This window comes from Lotus japonicus, chromosome 3, assembly GCF_012489685.1.
Source record: "Lotus japonicus ecotype B-129 chromosome 3, LjGifu_v1.2".
In the NCBI taxonomy this organism is placed as follows: Eukaryota; Viridiplantae; Streptophyta; class Magnoliopsida; order Fabales; family Fabaceae; genus Lotus; species Lotus japonicus.
In genome coordinates this window covers 82849056-82870567 of record NC_080043.1, presented here as the reverse complement: position 1 = coordinate 82870567, position 21512 = coordinate 82849056, and the positions used below count along the sequence as shown (strand labels likewise).

General features: G+C 33.9%; 2 protein-coding genes and 2 long non-coding RNA genes across 4 annotated transcripts; 3 read left to right on the top strand and 1 right to left on the bottom strand.

Moving 5' to 3' along the window:
* Nucleotides 1-393: 393 nt before the first annotated feature.
* LOC130744857 (uncharacterized) lies at nucleotides 394-3663 on the top strand. The gene has a single exon (XM_057597019.1). It carries the CDS (start codon nucleotides 505-507, stop codon nucleotides 3661-3663), a length of 3159 nt encoding a protein of 1052 aa, XP_057453002.1. The 5' UTR covers nucleotides 394-504.
* Nucleotides 3664-6236: 2573 nt separating this feature from the next.
* Nucleotides 6237-7312, top strand: LOC130746518 (uncharacterized). Its single transcript, XR_009022138.1, has 3 exons — nucleotides 6237-6420; nucleotides 6537-6639; nucleotides 6850-7312. It is a non-coding gene; the product is annotated as an uncharacterized LOC130746518 (long non-coding RNA).
* Nucleotides 7313-13129: 5817 nt separating this feature from the next.
* On the top strand, nucleotides 13130-16024 carry LOC130746517 (uncharacterized). Its single transcript, XR_009022137.1, has 2 exons — nucleotides 13130-13474; nucleotides 15738-16024. It is a non-coding gene; the product is annotated as an uncharacterized LOC130746517 (long non-coding RNA).
* Nucleotides 14106-19461, bottom strand: LOC130746514 (seed linoleate 9S-lipoxygenase-3-like). Its single transcript, XM_057599159.1, has 9 exons — nucleotides 19216-19461; nucleotides 17526-17812; nucleotides 17174-17414; nucleotides 16534-16851; nucleotides 16283-16371; nucleotides 16032-16145; nucleotides 15644-15948; nucleotides 15268-15531; nucleotides 14106-15072 (listed from the first exon to the last, which is right to left on the bottom strand). Exons 1-9 carry the CDS (start codon nucleotides 19367-19369, stop codon nucleotides 14316-14318), a joined length of 2529 nt encoding a protein of 842 aa, XP_057455142.1. The 5' UTR covers nucleotides 19370-19461; the 3' UTR covers nucleotides 14106-14315.
* Between the last annotated feature and the right edge of the window lie 2051 nt (nucleotides 19462-21512).

Genomic DNA, 21512 nt, shown 5'->3' with positions numbered 1-21512 from the left:
CTACACTGAATTGGGTTTTGCAAATTCAACATCGGAGTTATTATTGAATGAAATTGAGCATTTTCAGAATTCAGAGTGTTTGGAATCAACTACTTTTGCTTCTTCAATTAACTAGTTTTTTGTGTACACTGAACTACTTTTGCTTCTTCAATTAACTAGTTTTTTGTGATTTTCAAAGCAAGAACCCTCGTCTGCGAACTCTTCCAGCCACTCCAGCTCCGGCAAACTCTACCAGCCATTGCAAAACTCTTCCATCTTGCTGTAAGTTTGTTTTCACTTTAAAACTATTTTCTAAAACTGGCTCTGAATTCGTGAATCGTTTTTAAACTTATTTAATTTGAATGCTTGTTCATGTTCGATTTTCTTCAATTAATTTTTAGGTTGTCTTTAGTTTATGATTTGGAAAATGTTGATGAGTTTGGTTCTAGTGTCAATAATGTTAAGTTTGTATCTAGTTTATCACAATTCTCTAATTTAGTATGTGTTAATTTTCAGAACGTAGTTATGGATCGTAGTTGGATGAGAGCTAATCGATTAAGTGATGAGTTTGATAAAGGAGTGGTAGAATTTCTAGAATTTGCTGAAAAGAATCTTCCAAACAATAAGGGGCTTTTTCCATGTCCTTGTGTTTCTTGTGGGAACCGGGACCCAAAACTTACTAAGGCTGAAATAAGGGACCATCTAGCTTGGAAAGGGATTTGCCAAAATTATACACGATGGATATGGCATGGTGAAGTAGTAACTCCAAGTGTATCACAAAGAGAGAAAGTATGTGTAGATACGGATGATCGGCTGGAAGACATGATACATGATATTGGAGAAGAATCATTCAAGAGAGCGCATGTGTATGATACTTTATGTAAAGACAAGGAAGAACCTTTGTACCCGGGATGCACAAACTTTACACGGTTGTCAGCTGTGTTAAGATTGTTTAATTTGAAGGCGAAAAATGGATGGAGTGATAAAAGTTTCACTGATTTGCTTGGATTGTTGAAAGAAATGCTTCCAGAAGGTAACACAATGCCTAATCGTCATTATGAAGCCAAGAAAGTATTGTGTCCGATGGACATGGAGTATGAAAAAATACATGCATGCCCTAATGATTGCATCTTATACAGAAAAGAGTTTGAAAACTATGATCATTGTCCGAAGTGCAAGGCCTCACGCTACAAAAAGAAAGATGGTGATTCCAATGATGATGTGAGCACAAAGGGTCCTCCTGCAAAAGTGTTATGGTACCTACCAATAATTTCAAGGTTCAAGAGATTGTTCTCTAATGCAAATGACGCAAAGAACCTTAGATGGCATGCAGAAGAGAGAATTGATGATGGAAAAATTCGCCATGTAGCTGATTCTTTGCAATGGAAGAATATTGATGGGAATTTTGCCAAAGAGTCGAGAAACCTTAGACTTGGACTTGCTACCGATGGAATGAATCCATATGGTAATCTAAGTTGTAACCATAGTTCATGGCCTGTTCTCTTGATAATTTACAACCTATCTCCTTCGTTGTGCATGAAGCGTAAATATATGATGTTATCTATGATGATTCCGGGCCCAAAACAACCAGGAAACGACATAGATGTTTATCTAAGTCCACTGATTGATGATTTAAGATTGTTGTGGGAGCAAGGAGTTGATGTTCTTGATGCGTATTCCGGTGAACATTTCAATATGCGTGCCATGTTGTTTTGCACCATCAACGACTTTCCGGCATATGGTAATTTGTCTGGTTACAGTGTTAAAGGGCATAAAGCGTGTCCTATTTGTGAGAAAGATACAAGTTACCATCAACTTAATAATGGAAGGAAGACTGTTTATCTTGGGCATCGAAAATTCTTAGACCGTTATCATCCATATCGTAAAATGAAGAAAGCTTTCAACGGAAAAGCAGAGCATGGTCTTGCTCCAAAACCCTTGACTGGAGAGGAAGTTTATCAACGACAACAACATGTGAATGTTGTCTTTGGAAAGAAACAAAAGAAGCCTGCTGAAAAAAATATATGGAAAAAGAGGTCGGTGTTCTTTGATCTTCCATATTGGTCAAGTCTTGATGTAAGACATTGTATTGATTTGATGCATGTAGAGAAAAATGTTTGTGATAGTCTCATTGGAACACTTCTTCACATTAAAGGAAAGACAAAAGATGGGTTAAGTGCTCGTTTGGATTTGGCTGATATGGGTATACGACAACAATTAACTCCACAACAGATAGGTAACAAGACATATTTGCCTCCAGCATGTCACACTTTGTCTAAAAAAGAGAAAATAAGTTTTTGTGAGTGTTTAGAGGGTATCAAAGTACCGCAAGGTTACTCATCAAATATCAAGAGACTTGTATCAATGAAAGATCTCAAGTTAAATGGCTTAAAATCCCATGACTTTCATGTTCTGATGCAGCAACTACTACCAGTTGCTATTCGTGGAATACTGCCTATTAAAGTTAGGAAAACTATAACTAGGTTGTGCTTATTCTTCAATGCAATATGTAGTAAAGTCATTGATCCATCGAAGTTAGACGAGTTGGAAAATGAGGCTGCAGTCATCTTGTGTCAGTTGGAGATGCATTTTCCTCCTTCATTTTTTGACATTATGGAACACTTGATTGTTCATTTGGTAAGGGAGATTAGATTGTGTGGTCCAGTTTGTTTAAGGTGGATGTATCCAGTAGAGCGGTACATGAAGATCCTAAAAGGATATACTATGAATCCCTACCGTCCTGAAGCTTCGATTGTTGAAAGGTACATTGCAGAAGAAGCTATTGAGTTTTGTTCAAACTATTTGTCAGAAGTGGATGCTATAGGGGTTCCAAAGTCTCGTCATGATGGAAGATGTGAAGGTATGGGTACGCAAGGTTTAAATGTCAAGTGCATGACTTGGAAGGTACTTCATCCAGCGCATTTGTATATATTGAATAACACCGATGAAGTTCAACCTTACTTAGCTGCCCACAAAAGCTTTCTAAAGGAAAGCTACCCCAAGATGAATGAAAAAGTGTTGTTAAAAGAGCATAATAAGAGTTTCTCTGAATGGTTTAAAGAAAGAATTGCTAATGATGATAGTGCTTCTGATACAATAAAACGACTCTCACTTGAACCTAAATGTAATGTTATGACTTGGAGTGCATATGATATTAATAAAACTTCTTTTTATACAAAATCAAAGGATGATAGAAGTACTATGCAAAATAGTGGGGTTATGGTTGTGGCTGAGTCCATGCACTTCTCTAGTTCAAAAGATAAAAGACCTATTATGGCATCTACACCGTACTTTGGGGTGATTGAAGAGATTTGGGAGGTTGATTATGTTACATTTAGAGTGCCTGTATTTAAATGCAAGTGGGTTGATATTTCTAGTGGTGTAAGAATTGATGAATTTGGATACACACTGGTTGATCTTTCCAAGGTAGCTTATAGGGATGAACCTTTCATTATGGCATCCCAAGCAAAACAAGTGTTTTATGTCACAGATCCTTCTAACAAACGGTGGTCGGTGGCTCTACAACCAAAAACCACACATGGTAGTGATGAAACCCTTCATATTTCTGAGATTCCTTCTTCTGCAACAAATGTGCTTACCTCCAATGAAGAAAATGAAGAAAATGAAGTAGACGATGTGCAAGTTACTCGTTTGGATCATGAAGAAGGGATATGGGAGAGTTAGTAAGTTTTCATTTTTTGTTGGAATAAGTTAGTAAATTCAGATTATATGCTTGATTAATTAGTTTATATGTCATTAGTTTATTTGCTACTGATATTGCTATTATTGCATTTATTTGTGCATTCATTCTGACATCTTTTTATTTTGTTTAAACAGATACATGGCTGATTCAACCAACACCCCTCTTTCGTCTGGTGAACCTAGTCATTCGTCTAGTGAACCTAAAAAGAGAATGGTTAGAGGTTGCACTAAGATGAAAAAAATTGAAAGAGTTCGAAAAACAGGTGTGAAATTGAAGATTGAGTTTGATCCACAAACTGGGAAATGTTTTGGTGAAAATTCAAACGAGTTCAAGAGTTATGCAGCATTTCTTGCTCGAAGTACTTGTAGTATTTTAATAGATGAGTGGCGGCTGGTACATAAAGACATAAAAAATTCAATTTGGGATGATCTTAAGGTATTATTGTTGTATTTTTAATTCACTATTTACCCATTCATTTTGTATCTATTGATCTTAGGTAGTAACACCAACGTTTTTTTTATGTATATAGCTTCATTTTGATATAAGAGAAAGTGATGATCCAAACAAGTGTGATGAATTGAAGAAAACATGGATGACATGGTTGGGGGACCGATGGAGAGGTTTTAAGACACAACTTACATCCGAATTTATTACTAACCCCAACCCCGATCGCCCTCCTGCATATGTAGTTTACCCTTATATTAGAGAAGAAGTATGGGAGAAGTTTGTCAAGTCTCGAAAGACCTCTGAATTTAAGGTTAGTAGTAATAGTATCTTCCTAGTGATTTTTGTTGTTTAATATGAATATGCTGGCTTCTTGTGTTGACACTCTTGTTTAATTACCTCTGAATTATTGGTTAGTAGTAATAGTATCTTCCTAGTGATTTTTGTTGTTTAATATGAATATGCTGGCTTATGTGTTGACTTTCTATTGTTTAACAAACAAATTTAGGAAAAAAGTCAAAAGGGTAGGGATAATGTGGCTAAGAATCTTCACCCACATACATTATCTCGTGGAGGATATGATTTGCTTGAGCAGAAAATGATTGAAGAAAAGAGTCAAGAACTAGAAGCATCAGGAGAACTAGATTGTATTCCATCTCCACCGTCACGTCATGACAAATGGAAGAGAGCACGACAAAAGCGAGGGGGAGAATACACATCAGAGGCTACACGAGTTGTTGCTGAGAAAATTGTAAGTAAAATACATTTTCCATGATTACTTTGTAATTATACTTGTAAGTGTTCCTTGTATGCGGTCTTTTCCACTAATGAAATATTAATTTATGTGTTCTGTGTTTTGCAAATGTATGCGGTCTGTGTTTTGCAAATGTAGGACTCACTGGTTGAAGAGAATGAAAAAGGAACCGTTGTTTTAGAAGGACGTGATGATATCTTGTCAAAGGCAATTGGAACATCCGAGCATGGTGGTCGTGTTCGTGGTGTTGGAGGATTTTATAATATATCCAATTACTTCGGAAGGTCTTCACGTCGAACACAATCCATAGATGTTAAGGTGATTGAAGCACAACTTGAGGCTAAACTTGAAGAAAAACTTGCAGCAAAGATTAAAGCAGAATGTAAAGAAGAGCTTGAATATCAGTTGTCCCTAGCTCATGAGAAGATGCAACAGTCATTTATGGAGACTCTCAAGACTATGGGTTTGTCTGAAATCTCCCCAACAAACAAACAAGGAGATCAAAATGTTTTTGGTCTTGTAAGCACAAAAGGTTCTTGTTCCGCAGCACAAGAAAATTGCAAGGAGGACTCAACCGCTGACAATGTTCAGAAAGTGTTACTTATGTTTTTGAAGGAGCAAAAACATGTATTTTTACCATTAGAACATGAAGCTGAGATAGAAAACTTTTGGATTTCACCAAAGTGTATTAAAGAGTTGTTGGTGGGTTCGGCTTGGCTTGACGTTTCTATTCTACAAGTTTGGTGCACGTAAGTACACTATCATTTCTACTATTATCTTTTATAACTGCAATATTCAATATTAATTTCAAATTTATTCAGGTATATCCATCGTCTATGTATTGAAAGAAACAAATCAGATGTGTTTGGAATTTTGGACCCAGTCATCTTGAGTTTAGCAGGTCCAAATATCCAAAAGTCTAAAAGGAGAGTTCAAACACACATACTATCTAAGTTACGTGATTTCAACAAAGTGTGTTACTTAGCACCATATCTTGCTGAGTAAGTATATGTAAATTTGTCATTTATTTTATTTTTTTTAATCCAAATATATCTTACTTGACAGACTTATTGTTCTTCAACGCTTACAGTGGGCATTGGCAATTAATTATCATTTGTCCTAAACACAATACCTTAGTACTCCTTTGTTCATTACACAAGGATCTTCATTCACCAATGAAGGATATTGTTATGAGGTAAGTGTATATTTTATGTCGCTTTTGTTATATATTTATGTCCTATTACCCTGAAATGTTTAATTTTCTTTGTTGATTGTTTTCAATTTTTTTGATATAGAGCTATGGAGATTTATCAATTGGCTGAGGGTAGTAAAAAAAAGGGCTGAATTGGTTCGTCCCAAAGTAAGTGTAGGGTAGATTATGGTTGCGTCTTGTTGTTGTTGTTTTGATATATATTAAGTGTATAAACATCGAATTCATTTGTAGGCAAGGTTGCAGCCTAATGGGAATGATTGTGGATATTATGTGATGAAGAATATGCTTGACATTGTCTCTGCTAATATTACTAAGTCTTGGAATGAGGTATTTTAATTTTATGATAAGTTAAATGTTTGTCTCTTAATTAGTTTGTCTCACTGTTTGAGTTCTTCATCAAAATGTCACAAACCTTGCATTTTAACCCATTGTACAAATTGTAGGTATTCAATGATCCAACGGCATTAACAGAAGAAGAGTTGTATGATTTGCGAAACAGTTGGGCAACTTGTTTTCTAGAGTTGATTAAACCTTAGAATTTATCAGGTTTATGCCTAAGCTGTCTGAAAAACCTTAGCTCTCTTTGTATTGTGCTTTTTTCTGCACCTGCATTTGTCTTTGCTGCACTTGATGCGTGCGTACGTACCTTGTTATACTCTAGTTTTTTATTCTCTTTTGTCTTTGTTTTGGCTATATGTTTCTTGTTGAGTTTGTTTAGCTGATATACTGATCATATCATTAGTTTGTTTATGCTAGATTGATTGAATTGCTGGGAATTTTGCTGATATGGACAGTAGATTGGTGGAGAGATGATTGAATGGATTCATATGAGGCACTTTTTCTGCTGAATTGCGTGGCTCAGAATTTCAAGTGGTAGTGAATCTCTTTTTGTTGTATTGGTGGTCTTGGAGGCTTGGTAAAATTTGGGATAGGCAGTAACATTTGGGCAGTTTGTTGCCTTTGGATTAGTAGCTTTAGAGTTCTTACTATCTTATTGCTTTAGTAGTTCGAGACTTTACTACCTTAGTCTTTTCTTTAGCTTAGCTAGTTTATCTTTAGCTTAGCTAGTTTTGGTTACTTTGTATTTTGGCTTTGGACCGTTTCCTTGGTTTTTTCCAAAAAATATTTGGCAATGCATGATCAATTATTAATGATCAATGAATATTCAGCTCAAATTACTGTAAAAAAACTGAAAAAAAAGGAAAAAAAAGGACATTTCACCTCGGTTAGAAAATCAGCTGATGTAAAATATGTATATAAAAAAAAAAGAGTATTCACATCGGTTGCGAAAAGAACCGATGTGAATGTCTAACTTTCCACATCGGTTATTTCCTACCAACCGATGTGAAATGTATACTTTTCACATCGGTTATTTGATTCGCCCGATGTGAAAAATTACTTTTCACATCGGTTGTACAACCGATGTGAAAAGGTGGTGACATACTACATCACCCTTACTTACATCGGTTATGAACCGATGTAAAAAGTGATTTTGGCCCGATGTTAAAAGTAGTTTTTCTAGTAGTGTAAGTGCCGCCATATATGGATCTCATGTCATGCATGATGTAATGTATCTATACTACATTTTTGATGCAGTTAATTTTTATTTTTTTTAAATATCTGCATCCAAAAATACTTTGGGGCTTAGCCCGTCTTTTGTAAAAGAAAAAACCAACAATCATACGTTCACACCTCATTTTTTATACATCACATTTTTACTAATTTTAATTTTTATCTATTTCCTCTTATTATCTATCACATCGCATACCTTCTCTCTTACTTTTTCTTTTCTTCTTATATCTCTCATCATTCCACCTCTTTCCACCCAAAAAATGGGTGTAAAAGCAACATTATTCAAAAACAACTCTTCTTATGGCTTACCATGTAATTGCAGTTGTAGATTGGTACCATTTTAGGGTTGTACAAGATCCGCTCTTGTCCTTTGATCCGTCTTGGTTCAAGTCCATTTAACTCCCACTTCATGTTTTATGGGTATATGGGCAGGTTCGTGTTTAAAAAACATCACCCCGCCAATATTTAGGGTCGTGTGAAAAACAAACACAACTGGTTTTGACTTGTTCCACGAACACTCATACTAGAAATGAATCTCATTATAATATTATATAGTTAGATTGAAATATTGTACCATACAAAATTTTATAAACATCTAATATTTGTGGGAGCCCCCTAATATGCACAAGTATTTTTCTTGTGTATCTTTACACAAGCCGGTCCGACCGAGTTTTTTGTACTGGACCTGGTTCAAACTATTTAAATTTAAATATATAATGCATTATATTAGTATTTATTATTTTGGCCCCATATTATCATGAATAGGTCAGATTCCCTTGGATACATTTCCCATTATTCACTTAAGTCCCCATGGTAAATGAAAGTAAACACATAATTTCCCCATTGTAAATGAAAGTAAACACATTTACTTCATTAGGTTGGGTATGAGATTTGTGATCCATTGGTTTCTCCGACAAAACATTTCCTTCTTCTCCCATCTCATCCCATGTCGTCGTCCACCCATGTGTTTCCTTCTTCTCCGATTGTACCTTCCTTCTTCTTCTCCCGTCACTTGTTGCTTGATTTGTTCGGGTCAAACCCCCTTTGTTCAATGCCATTGACAACTTCTAAGTATTGCCAATACTAGTGGCAAATTGCCAATACTAGTGGCAGGTTCTATCATTTTTCTACTTTTGTCTATGAATCCACTAACAAGTGCAGATCTTACAAGCTTTGCTAGGTATTTTTACATTTTGGTGTCTTTCAATGTCACCGTTTAGGGATCTCGCGTTTGGTGAGGGGTTCGCGTTTTTCCATGAATTGGGGATCTGCCTTTGGCGTTTTGAGTTATCGGGTCCTGGGCGTTTTGGATCTGGCTTTAGGATCATGAGAACAGGGTGTATTTGCGGTTATTTAGATGGGTTCTTCTACAGTCATTCTGGAACAGTACCTTGATCCAAGTTTTCAAATGGCAAAGGTCGACTCGTGCTCATGGAACAAGCTCAATTATTCAACCCAGATCGTAGACAAGCTCCATTGTTGATGCGGATATTGTGCAACCGTGTCTATGAGAAGAAGAAGATGAAGCAAATTAGGGAAGTCTGATAATGAACGGAAGAGAAACCTAATTTGATTATCAATCACTAACTGAGTTCAAATTATCAATCACTAACTTACTCGATTATCAATCATTATCTATCACTAAGTACCTTGATTATCTACAACTAATTTTTAACAGAAGGGTCAAATTAAAAATTTACATTTTGGAAGACCCGAAAACCACAATAAGTAAAATATAAATTTTGGCCACAGTATAGAAGACAAGAATCTGGGGCCAATATAATAAATATTAATATAATGCATTATATATTTAAATTTAAATAGCTTGAACAGGGTTCAGTATAAAAAAACCCGATCGGACCGGCTTGTGTAAAGATACACAAGAAAAATACTTGTGCATATTAGGGATATTAGGGGGCTCAGTTTCTTTTATAATTCATAATAAATTGAAAATTAGTGTGTTTACATAAAGAGAAATATTTATAATTCTTTTATGAAATTTAAAATTGTCACTTAACTTATCTTTTGTCGGACCATCTCAAACACGTTCTTTTGTGGTTCAGTTTGCATCTTATCGGATTTCTTCAAATCTAAAATGAGTTTAGGTCCAAAAGTTGGCCCGATCAATATTTAAGGAGGGTGAAAGTCAAACATAGACCTCCTATCCCGTACCACAAATATCCCTACATATCATATATGTGATGTCCTGACATTTCTTTTTGGTGATGTCATAAAATTATATAGTCACAAAATTCAGGTGGCCTCACATGCTTGATGTAGCCACCATATTGTTCAAAATGAACTGGGTGGTATTTTTTTGGTACATAATGAACTGGGTGGTATGCAAATGGATATAGTTTTTCTCAATAATCAATTCAACCTTTTTTTTCGTAATTAATGAAATTTTAAAAGCCCTGTGAAGTGTGAAGGACGTTAGTTCCGGAAGTCGTTGTTTAGAAAATTTTTTGATGGTTAACCACAACAACAAATTAAATAAAACAAAAGGGAAAGAAGAGAGAGAGCCCCCTACAACCTCACAAAGGTTGAACCTAAAGAGTCAGCTAACAACAAAGGCTCCAAGTTAGGAGGGGATCCTAAACAAGGAGGAAATCTAAAATATGAGTCTTTATTTAATCACTATTTTTTTTTAAAGAATTTAATCACTAATTTGAATCTGAATTATGTTGAGCAATAATTGGTACTAAAATAATAATGTCAACGATTGCTACTACAAAAATAATAATCACTAATTTTCTTTTAAAGAATTTAATTACTAATCTTTATTTAACTACTAATTTGAATCTAAATCATGTGAACGATTGCTACTACAAAAATCTTTATTTGATTACTAATTTGAATCTAAAATATGAACTAGTAAGTAGTCCGTGCATTGCAGGGATTTTTTTTAAATAATACTTTTAAAATATTATTATGTTTTATGTTCGTAACACATTTTTTTCCAATGAAAGAGTCAGATTAAAAGCCTAGATAAAACAAACAAACTACCACCTACACAGTAGAGGCATTATCCGAAGCAAAAGCTAAAGAACAGAAAATAGGTAAAGACTCAAAGACTCTAGAGTCAGAAACCAATCTCAAACCATGCTTAGTAAGAGCATCCGCCATCGCATTAGCCTCACGGAACACATAACCCCAAATCGCCTAGGAAAACCACTCATCACATACCCTCTTATTCTGTAAAACAAGGGTCGCACAAGGATGACTATCCTCACAACCAAGACTCAACAACTGAATACAAATCGCAGAGGTTAAGGTAGCTAGATAAAATCCATAATTGGTTGTAGACTATAACTGCTTATGTAAAATAATAGTTATTGCTAGAGGAGAAACTTCTCAATACAACCCCCTAACTACCATTAATTTTAATGTTGCAGATTGTCAACGGATATTAACAAGGACATGGAAACATAATTTATCAGTTAACTTATCGAACACACAAACCAAACGTCATTGAACAAGATAGATAAGATCAATATTGTACACAAAAGAAAATTCAGCAGCTGGGGACATCCAAATTTGAGGACTTTAGCAACTTGGACATCAATATTGTATTATTGTACACTCTCATTCACAAACAACATATATAGAGGGTTAAAAATGCAAGTGTGAGTTAATTACTTTCTTAAAAAATCACCACCCAGAAAAAAAAAACTAACCCCAATATAAGTTGATCCATCCAAACACACAGTTTGGTACTTTAAGAGTTAAATAGTCAGAGTCAAAGGGGCACTGTTTTCACAACCAGCCACAGTCCTTAATCCCTTTGAGACTGGTGATGACCTCCGGAGATTCCATCCTCATGTTCTGTTGAACCTGTGCAGAAGCAAGTGGAACTGCTTTCCTATAGAGCATTATCTTTTGGAGTAAAGTATTCTGTTATTTCCAGTCAGGGTAGTTGTATTTCGCACCTCTTGTCTTCAATTTAATATGACTAGGACCCGTTGCTGTATGTTTTTTAAGCAACACTCTTTCAGCGTAAACCGGGGCTGTGTTTTTACCTAGTCTTGTTGTAAGGGCCTTGTGCTCTTGGGCTTTAAGCCTGTTATCTTTGAATGAAAAGTAATCCATTGACCAAAAAAAAAAGAGTTAAATAGTAAAACTTTCACAAAGTGCACCTAATTAAAATGATAAAAAATAACCAAGCTTTGCATTCCATTTAGTCATAGCTTGGAGCGTGCATTCTAGGCTCCAAGTCGACCAAAATTAGGAAGGAAACCTTTATAGAATGCTAGAAATCCTTGCAAGACATGAGTTCAAGTGTTATTTAGAAAAAAAAAAAATGATAAACTCATTAACTCAACATAAACCTTCATGCCAACTTTTTTGCCCAACCAACAAGCATGCAGCAACCGGTGTACGCTTGAAATTAGCTTGCTTCTCTGATTTTCGGAGCGTCTGACCATCTTGCATGTTATGGATCGTCATAATCTACAAAGTATATAAAAAAATAAAATATTTTCTCATAACTCTAAAGCACAACGAACTACCTTAAAGTTGCACATTTTTTACAAACCCCGTTTTTTTTATGTCTGATATGTTGAAACTATTGGAGTCTAATTGAAACCATTTTATTTTTTCATGAAACCACTCTCATAAAACTTTTTGTACACTACTAGACTTCCGTAAATGGTGCTGATGTGACACGTCACGGGCTTGGACAAAAATTAAATATATTTTATAATAAGTACCAAATTTAAAATTCTTAATTAAAAATAAAAATTAATCTAAAATTCTGAATCAAAATTTATCTTCTCTTTTATTAATTCCTAATCCATCTTCTAATAAGATAAAAACAATATCGCTTTCAATTTTTTATAGCTACAATTAGGGGTGAAAATGGGTTGGGTTGGGTTAGGTTTTGTAAGGCATATGCTTGACCTACATTCGGAACTCGTGGCCTAAGCCTTGACTTGTGGCCTTTTATATGCCAAATTTTAAGGCTCGGTATGGCCTTTTAGGAGCCTTGGCATGGTCTACCAGTTTGTTCGAAAGTCTAATTACCTAAAAATAACCACTTAAAGAGGTTAATGGACCTTGGGTCTAATAGGTCGCGAGGTAATAGGTCAGCGGAATTATACGCCTTCACAACTATCATTGAATTTCTATTTTTAATATTGGAGAATCCAGTTAAAAAACTCATCATCAACAATACTAAAAAGATTTCTTCTCAAGAGAGAATGTTTTTAATTTAGGTTTTCATCTTACTATTTATACTCTTTTAGTTTTTTTTTTTTTTACTTTTTACACATAATATTAAATTTATTAATTTTGTTTTATTACGATAAATTTATTAATATATAAGTATAATATTTATTAAATTATGAAAAAATTAGGCAAATATGCGGCCTATCAAGCCTAATAAGCTTTTTTTGTAAGCCTAGACCTAGCATTTTTAGCTAATCAAGTATTTTAAAAAGCCTAAACTCTCTTTTTAGCAAATTAGTCTGCCCTAAGCCCGGCCTTTGGTAGGCTAGGCCTTATGCCCCTGACTAGTCGCCTCACATATCTAGCTACAATACAATTGGCAATTACATTCTCTTTCCCAATTACCCTCTCAAGTGTTACAAGCTTTCACCTCTGTTCCTATTTCTGGGTTTCCCGAATGCCAGAACGTTTACAAGAGGGTGTGTGGGAATATGATTCGCATGCAGGGTGAAGCTGTTGAGTCCTCTGTTTGAGGAATTGGAAGATAGTGATGAGTCCCTCAGCGAGCCATGAACAGCTTCGAGCCTTTGAATCTCTCAGGGTTGCTTTGGAGTCTGTGAACCAAGGGAGTCAGCTATATCAGGTATTGTTTTTCTGTTTCTGGTGCTAACATCCCTAAAGGGTCCGACTTGGTGTGCTTTTGGTGTTTTCTTAAAAAGAATGAGTATGAGTTAAGTAGTTACTCAGTTTTGAAGGTTATTGATTTTCTTATGTGCGAGAAATTTCATGAAAAGTATTAAAGTTGATAAAATGTCAATAATGCTAACTACCCTTAACTGAATTCTAACCATATATATGCTAACTGAATGCTAACTGCTAATCACTCTATTTGCTTCTTATGCTCAATAAGAAGCTATGTGACAGTGTTTTGATATTGTGATCATGGGGTGATTGCTTGTCGAGGAAGAAGATCGAGAGAGAGAGAATTGGGTAGATTTTGATGTTGGTTTTTTGTTAAAGTTGGAAAAAACAATTCTTCCCAAAGACCTCGTCATTTGGAAGTCGATTTTCCATTCGGGATATTTATCCTGTGACAGTTTCATAAATTATCTTTTGTAGTTACCTGATCATCACTTCCCCCCGATGTAATTGTTTGATCCTCGTTCTCTCCATTAATGTAATAGACATGTTCATTTGCTGAGAAATCCTAAGACGTTGCGTCGTGTTGACCTATTTACCTTGTTTTGGGGTTTTATCGTGAACTACCAGTAACATTTAACAGTCAACACACTTTTACTTAATGGAAAAATATCCAAACATGATGACACATGTTACAATGTGCATTAATACACTTGTTTTTAACATGAATTGAAAACAGTGGTTAACAAACACACTCATACAAGAACATAAAGGGATTGAGATTCCTTGTCTTGGATGATTTATTCAAAGCTGCAATACTTCACAAACCAGCACTGCTTGTAGTTTTAGATAGAGACACTGTTGGGGATTCCCCTGAAAGTCATTCCTGGCTCAGTTGTTGGATAGAGCAAAGTGTAAGGCATACTAACTGGTCCATACCTATTTTTCAAATTCACATCCTTATTCTTCTTTATGAGCTGTTCCTCAATTTCTGCTAGCCTTTTCCCAAACTTGTTAAAGGCTTGTAGAGCGATTGTATCAGAAGTCCAATGCTCAGCCCCATCTCTTTGTCCAAGGTAGAACTCATCAGAAACATGGGTTGACAAAAGTTCTATAGTTGAAATATTAATAAGAGTGTGAGGCTTTTGTGTAATTGTTCTCAAGTAAGCCTTCTCAGGGTCATTTTTCAGCTCCTCATACTCTTCAGTTCCTTCCTCGGGCATGAATCGCCTGCTAATAGTAGGGCGATTCAAGATGATACCTCCATATGGATATTGTCCAAAATTAACAGATGCATGAAGTGCTGAAGCAGTCCATATGACAATGGTGCAAGTTTGAATCAAGTCTTTGCGAGTTTGCATTTTAGGCCACCATGGCTCACCTTTCTTGTCACCATGACCCACCTCCACAACTTCTTTCCACCAAGACTGGAGTTCAGAGTCTTCCTTAACTGCATCATCTGAGACGTAGTATAAGGTAACATAGTCTTGGACCCATGTACTAATAGCACCCCAAATTTCAAGTCCATCAGCTGCATAAGGGTAGTCCTCTAACACAAGGCGAATGCCATGAGGGGAATTTTCATCCTCAACAGCCATTCCTCTGAATTACAACAACAACAACAACAACAAAAACAACATTAGGAAAGTCTTCAAGTTCATTCTTTTTATGCTCAATTAATCTTGTCATGATCCACTGAGATTCGGCTCTTGTTGCTTTGATTCGTAAAAAAAAATTGGCCAATTAAACTTAGAACAGTTAGTATTCTTAGTGGTGTATATTTGTAAGATTACTTACCTCTTGATGAGATCAGAAGGTAGAGCTTGCTCTGTAAAAACCCAGTTCTTATAAATAGCAGAAGACAATTCCATAGCATACTCTCCTGCCAAGAATGTCTGTTCTATAATGCCATTTGCACTGATCAGCCTTATTCGTGCATTGGCATTGATATTCATGGTATTACGATAGTGAGGAACTAGAAGTTTGTAAATAGGATGAAGCACACTGAGCTGCCTGTTGGTTGCTATCAGAAATGGCTCAACAGCTGCATGAGTATTCAACCTATAACAATATAACCCATGAAATTAACTTTATAATTAATATATAGACTACTTGCTTGATAGATAGATAAATTTAATTGTGTGAATGAAGTAATTTCATTGAAAATGTGTACCAGTGGCTGATTAGCTGATGATAGTTCGAATCGTTTACGACCGCATAGGCTCTGGCTAGTAGCCAAATGTAACTTTGAACACCTTCTGTTGCAGGCAGGTAGACATTGCTAACAGCACCAAAATGATCTCCTCGAGGATTTGGCAAACTTAACTCAATGGCTAGTGGCCTCAAAGTTCCATCATCCTTCAAGAAAAGGATGGTTCTCGTAGCGTACGCCTTTGAGCTTGTGGAGTTTATTTTCCTTAAATATGGCATTATTGCATCATGGTCATCCAGTAGGAACAATTTCTTTTTCTCAATAGCCTGCTTAGCCAAATTTTAATTAGTCTATATATAAAATTGAGTTCTGCAAAAAAAAAAATACCCAATTTTGAGTTCATATTTACCTCTTCTACTGTGAGCCCGTCTAAGTTAGGCTCTATGTGTTCTTTGGTTATTGTGCTAGTATGATCACCATAGGATCCACTGTCAAGGTTACTTTTTGGAGGAAACTGCTCTGGCTGCAATTAATTTAGGATAATCATGAGGAGTGTTAAACAAATATTGATTGATTCTGCATCTGGAAAAGTATCAAATCAATAAATGTGATGCATAGAAAATTATAAAATGGTTTGGTCATCGATCTCTTTAAGCTTACTCGATGAAGACAGCGAATTAAGGCTGGATTTACACCAGCAATGATCTCTCTTGCAAATTCTTCATCAGTCATCCATGCAGACTTGTTCACTGCTCAACATATAATTGTATACAATGTAGAAGAACAATTGTCAATGGAAATTGTTCAAAAATATCCATCAGGGTTATGTGTAAAATGTTAATATTAGCTAGTTTGGATTAAATTAAGTGGCTGCTGTAACATATATAGTAATTAAGTAGTTTAGATTATACCTTGAATCACTTTAGGCTTTGGAAACTTCATCTGCTGACCATCAGTTGTGACGAGTTTCTCCAACACTGGTTCATGACTAATTTGACTAATTACATCTAAAGGAAGCTTAATTCCTTCTTCAAAGAGATCATGCACGTCTTCAAAGCTATGAAACTCATGTGGCGATAAATTTCTTGCGAATGCAGATTCTAACGCGGGAAGTTCCACTTCGGATATAGACTTGAGTCCATAGGCGAAAAAGTCAGGCGATTGCACGAAACCAAGTAGTTCATCTCTTGGAATATAAAAGATAGGGCTCCTGCTCTCAGTGTTAGGATCTGTAAATATATACACAAGAGCAAAAAAGTCAGGCGATTGCACGAAACCAAGAAGTTCATCTCTTGGAATATAAAAGATAGGGCTCCTGCTCTCAGTGTTAGGATCTGTAAATATATACACAAGCATATAAGCAAGAGCAACAAATTAAACTTTATTCTAGTAAATAATTTTTATAGCATTAGTTCATGTATGGTAACACTCTTCAATATTTTCACCAAACCCTGCTTCCAATTAGAACATTGAAACTGCATGTTGATATTCAAAATTTACAACAGATCACTAATTTTAAGTAAAACACTTCAATCTAGTATAGAACATAACCTTTTTTTGTTGGTGGTCTGCCGGTTCTTCCCCTACGAGGATAAGGGTAAGTGGTAGATCCTCCAAGAACTGGACGAGCCAAACTGTCATTTGTGTCGGGATCGGCCAAATCATTGTAGAAATCATAGTCATAGATCCTTTCCCATTCCTGGCGCTCCCCTGTTCCATCTCCTCTTAAAGTCTTCAATTCTTCTTCTCTGTAGTACACTAGTGGAGCTGGTGTTTTACCTGGTCGATATGTCTGAAAATATATTTGATTGTAAAGAATTATGGGAAAAAAATTTGCAATACCAATATATGTTGAATGAACTAAGCCTGTTTACTCAGATTAGGATCATCTAATGTCACTTACATTGTTAACAAAGAAAATGCGATCAGTTTGATACTTGTTTGCATTATAAATCCATGAGTTGCAATGGAAGTGGAGGCTTCCTTGGTGTGGAACACCTTCAAGAGTCAAGCTCACAAGGTAGAACTCAGTTGTGATAAAGTTGTTGATATAAAATGCTCCAGGGATTCCGAAGTTACTGTCATGATCAAAATAGATGTTGAAGGCAGATTGGCCAGGTGCCAAGGTTGGCAAATTGTTGATAACACCATCTAAATATGCTGCATTTCCTACTATTCCTTTCCCGGTTGCTGAAATATTTTGTGCATAAGACTTTAGTTAGTTTAGCTGAATATTAATTAGTATAATTTCAAGGAAGCACCAACTTTCGACATGGCAGGATTTAGACACGGTGACACCATTAGCTTCCAAAAAGTAGGACACAGAGATACCGCTTATACATATATATTAGAAATTAAAAGATCATAAATATATTTACTCCTTCTCTGTGCAACTGAGCAAGGAACAAACCCCTTTCCAATTTGTCCATTGAAGTCATCCCCTTTTCAATTCGAAGTTTGAACTGTTTTTGTGATGTTTTGATTAAAACTAAAATTTGCAGCCCAACTACACGTACAAGTAGGACTACAATACAAAAATAATGGTTAAATGTGTTTTGAGTTCCAGAAAAAAAAATCTAAATTGGTCCCATAAAAAATTCTATCAATGGTTATATGAATGATTAATATAACTGTAAAATCTAGTCGGCTCATTGGTTTTCTTCTTCTTCTTTTTTTCTTTCTTCTTACTGGTTATTTTGTGTGGTTAAGAGGAATTTTTCTTGGTGATTTCCTCGCTTGTCCAGAATAATGTAACAGCCTTCGAGCCAAAATTTTCTTCTTAATTTAATGAGAATTAGTTTCAGAGAAATCATATATCATATCTCATTTCGTTCTCTTTTCTTAAGTTTACACTCTGGATTTTGGTGAAAATATGGTATGAACATAACATTAGTGAAAAATAAAAAAGTATAATCGTTGTGGTGTGCATCCGAAAAAAAATTAATTACTCTTAATTGAAATCATGTAAAAACGTTCTTAATATATATATATATATATATAACTAATATAATTTATTAAACATCTCCAATATTTAATTTAGTTTGAAACTAGCTTTTAAACAACTTTATTAAACGACCCTCCTCATAAACACATACCAAGTATTCAAATCTATTATCCAGCATATGAAATGATATGTGAATGGCTGAAATACTTTTGGTGTGTGTGTGTGTGGGTGGATGTGTATTCTCGTCAGTCGTCATAAACCGGACGCTTGACATAAAGACACACTCTCTCCGTTCCTGAATCAAACTAACATTTCACACCCATTAAGAAAGTAGTTGGTAGTATTAAATTTGTTCAAATTTATTTCAACTTTCCAAAACTATCCCAACTTATTTTTTTTAATTTCTATTTGTCATTAATGATTTGCATAGTGGAAAGAAAGAGAAACCTCTATTAAATGAGGGTATTGTTGCCAAAATATAATTAATACATTTTGATATTTGAATTGGTTCTTATAAAAAGTACCAAGTTACACCCTTCATCTGGTTCTTATAAATAGGAACGGAGGGAGTATCATATTAAATAACTAATTATATACTATTTAGAAATTTAAGTTATTTTATATTATTATATCCAACAGAATAACTTACAATTATCAGCTTTGGTAGCACTAATCAACCGGAAGGAGACAGATTGGCCTAAGAAGGAAGTGTGAGGTACATCGGTGGCTCCGCCAGGCACATTCTTTTGCACCAGCACCACCGTGCCTTTGATCTTGTGGCCGCTCAAAATATTAAGCGACATTTTTGCTTCACCAATCAAATAGTAACACTACTACTTTCAAAATGGTAAATTGGTAAACACAAGCTTTCTTTGTTACTTGTCACCTGTGAGAAACCAAGTAAATTTGCTAGGTATTTATAGAGAGATCATATCATCTTAGACAAATGATAAACATTAAAATATATAAGAGGTTAGAAATATCTTCAAAATTATAATTAAGATATTTGTACTTTACTACATGTGCGCAATTGTGATTGATTAGAAAACAAAAGCATCGTTTTTCTTCTTCTAGGAAATAGGGATTATTCACGGGAAATGATCCTTACCCGATTGGGTCGACAGATTTTTTGTCGCAACTCTATGTATGCATGTGCATAAATAATATACTAATATTATCCAATAAGGAAGACGTGATATTAAATACATATAATCCACTTCCTATATGTTAAATTTGAAATCCCATTTTCAAAAAAATAAATTGAAATCACATCCTCTCTTAGAAATCATAGTTACGTTTAGTATGCCTAACTGAGAAATTAGATGAAAGTTGAGAAATTAGCTGAAAGTTATAAAGGTAGGTGATACAAAAAAGCAAGTTATTCATTTTTACTAGATATTATACCCGTGCATTGCACGGGTTTCTTTACGACATTTTTAACAAATAACAATGATTATAGTTTAAATTATTACATAAATATTAAAATATTTTTTATTTTAAAATAAATAATGATAATTTTGTACAACATTTCAATCATTTCAAAAAGAAATACTTTTCCGCACGGGTTTCTTTACGACATTTTTAACAAATAACAATGATTATAGTTTAAATTATTACATAAATATTAAAATATTTTTTATTTTAAAATAAATAATAATAATTGTGTTCAACATTTCAATCATTTCAAAAAGAAATACTTTTCAATAATATATTATTGGAGTTCTCAGTGTAAATAAATTAATATTACTCAATTTTAATAATTAATATATGATAATCAACATTGGATCATTTTAAAATTTTATTTATTTAATAATGTGAAAAATAATAAAGTCCATTTGAAAAAAAAAATATTAAGCAATAAGTTTTTTATCCCATCAAAAAATTTGTTTTATCATTTTTGTACTTTTTACACAGAAAGTCATTTTTTGGGACATAATTTTTCAAACAGGTTTACACATCTTAAAATTGAGAAAAATAAAGTAATATCATCTTTTTCAACTATAATAACATATAAATTAAATATATTAAGTATTACGTAATAAATTTATATTTATTCAACTTTGGTCATAACTTATCTATTAACCTTGCTCAAAATCGTTTTTACTAATATATAATAAGATCATAAAATTATATTGAGATATTTTCGTCAAAAAAAAACACACATACATTATAGTTAATAGTAAATACCTTATAGTGTAATTTTTAAATCTAAACAATTTTATCTAAATTATTTATTGCTGACATTATTTTGTCATTAATCAACTTTAATTTTAGTTATTTTTTCCTAATGCAAAATTCAAGTCAATTATTATATTTATGAATATTATTATTCAATTTAGGTAGTTTAATTACTTTTGACAATACAATTTCGTTCAATTTTTTATATTTAATATATTAATTACAAAGAAATTTGTTATTGCTTCCTTTATTTTAATGTAAAGGTAGGGAGATTTTATTGCTTAATATATTTAATCAAAAATTTTATGATAATTAAATTAAAAAATAAATGACTATGAATAATATATATTTTTTTTAAGAATTTTAGTATCTAATTAAATATTTTATTAAATCATTATATTAACGCGTATTAACTTTCCTACCTCAAATAAAAGTGTAGTTTTTATTTATTAGAGTGTTTTGTTTCATTTTTTTCGCTCTTTTTTAGAGAACTAAAGTGTTATGTTTCAGGAGTCTTTTGTCATGTTCTATTCTACCTTATACAACAAACATGAAAATTAGTTGGTAGTTGAATAACTAATTGATCTAAAAAAATTATTGATTAGTTTTTAGTCTAGTTTAATGTATATGATACAAATAATTTTGTTTTCTATTTATTACAAAATTTCATCTGAGTTATACATTTTAGTAGGTACTTGAATAGCTAATGACTTAGACAAATTTATTCATTTTTAATATTTTAATTTAATTTATTTAATACAAAGGTTC

Excerpts from the sequence above, each read along its gene's own strand:
- LOC130744857 (XM_057597019.1), top strand. The coding sequence starts at position 505 with ATGGATCGTAGTTGGATGAGAGCTAATCGATTAAGTGATGAGTTTGAT.
- LOC130746514 (XM_057599159.1), bottom strand. The coding sequence starts at position 19,369 with ATGTCGCTTAATATTTTGAGCGGCCACAAGATCAAAGGCACGGTGGTG. Across the intron at positions 16,852-17,173 it reads CAGACCACCAACAAAAAAAG|ATCCTAACACTGAGAGCAGG; the intron begins GTTATGTTCTAT and ends ATATATTTACAG. Across the intron at positions 15,949-16,031 it reads ACGGGCTCACAGTAGAAGAG|GCTATTGAGAAAAAGAAATT; the intron begins GTAAATATGAAC and ends TTGGCTAAGCAG.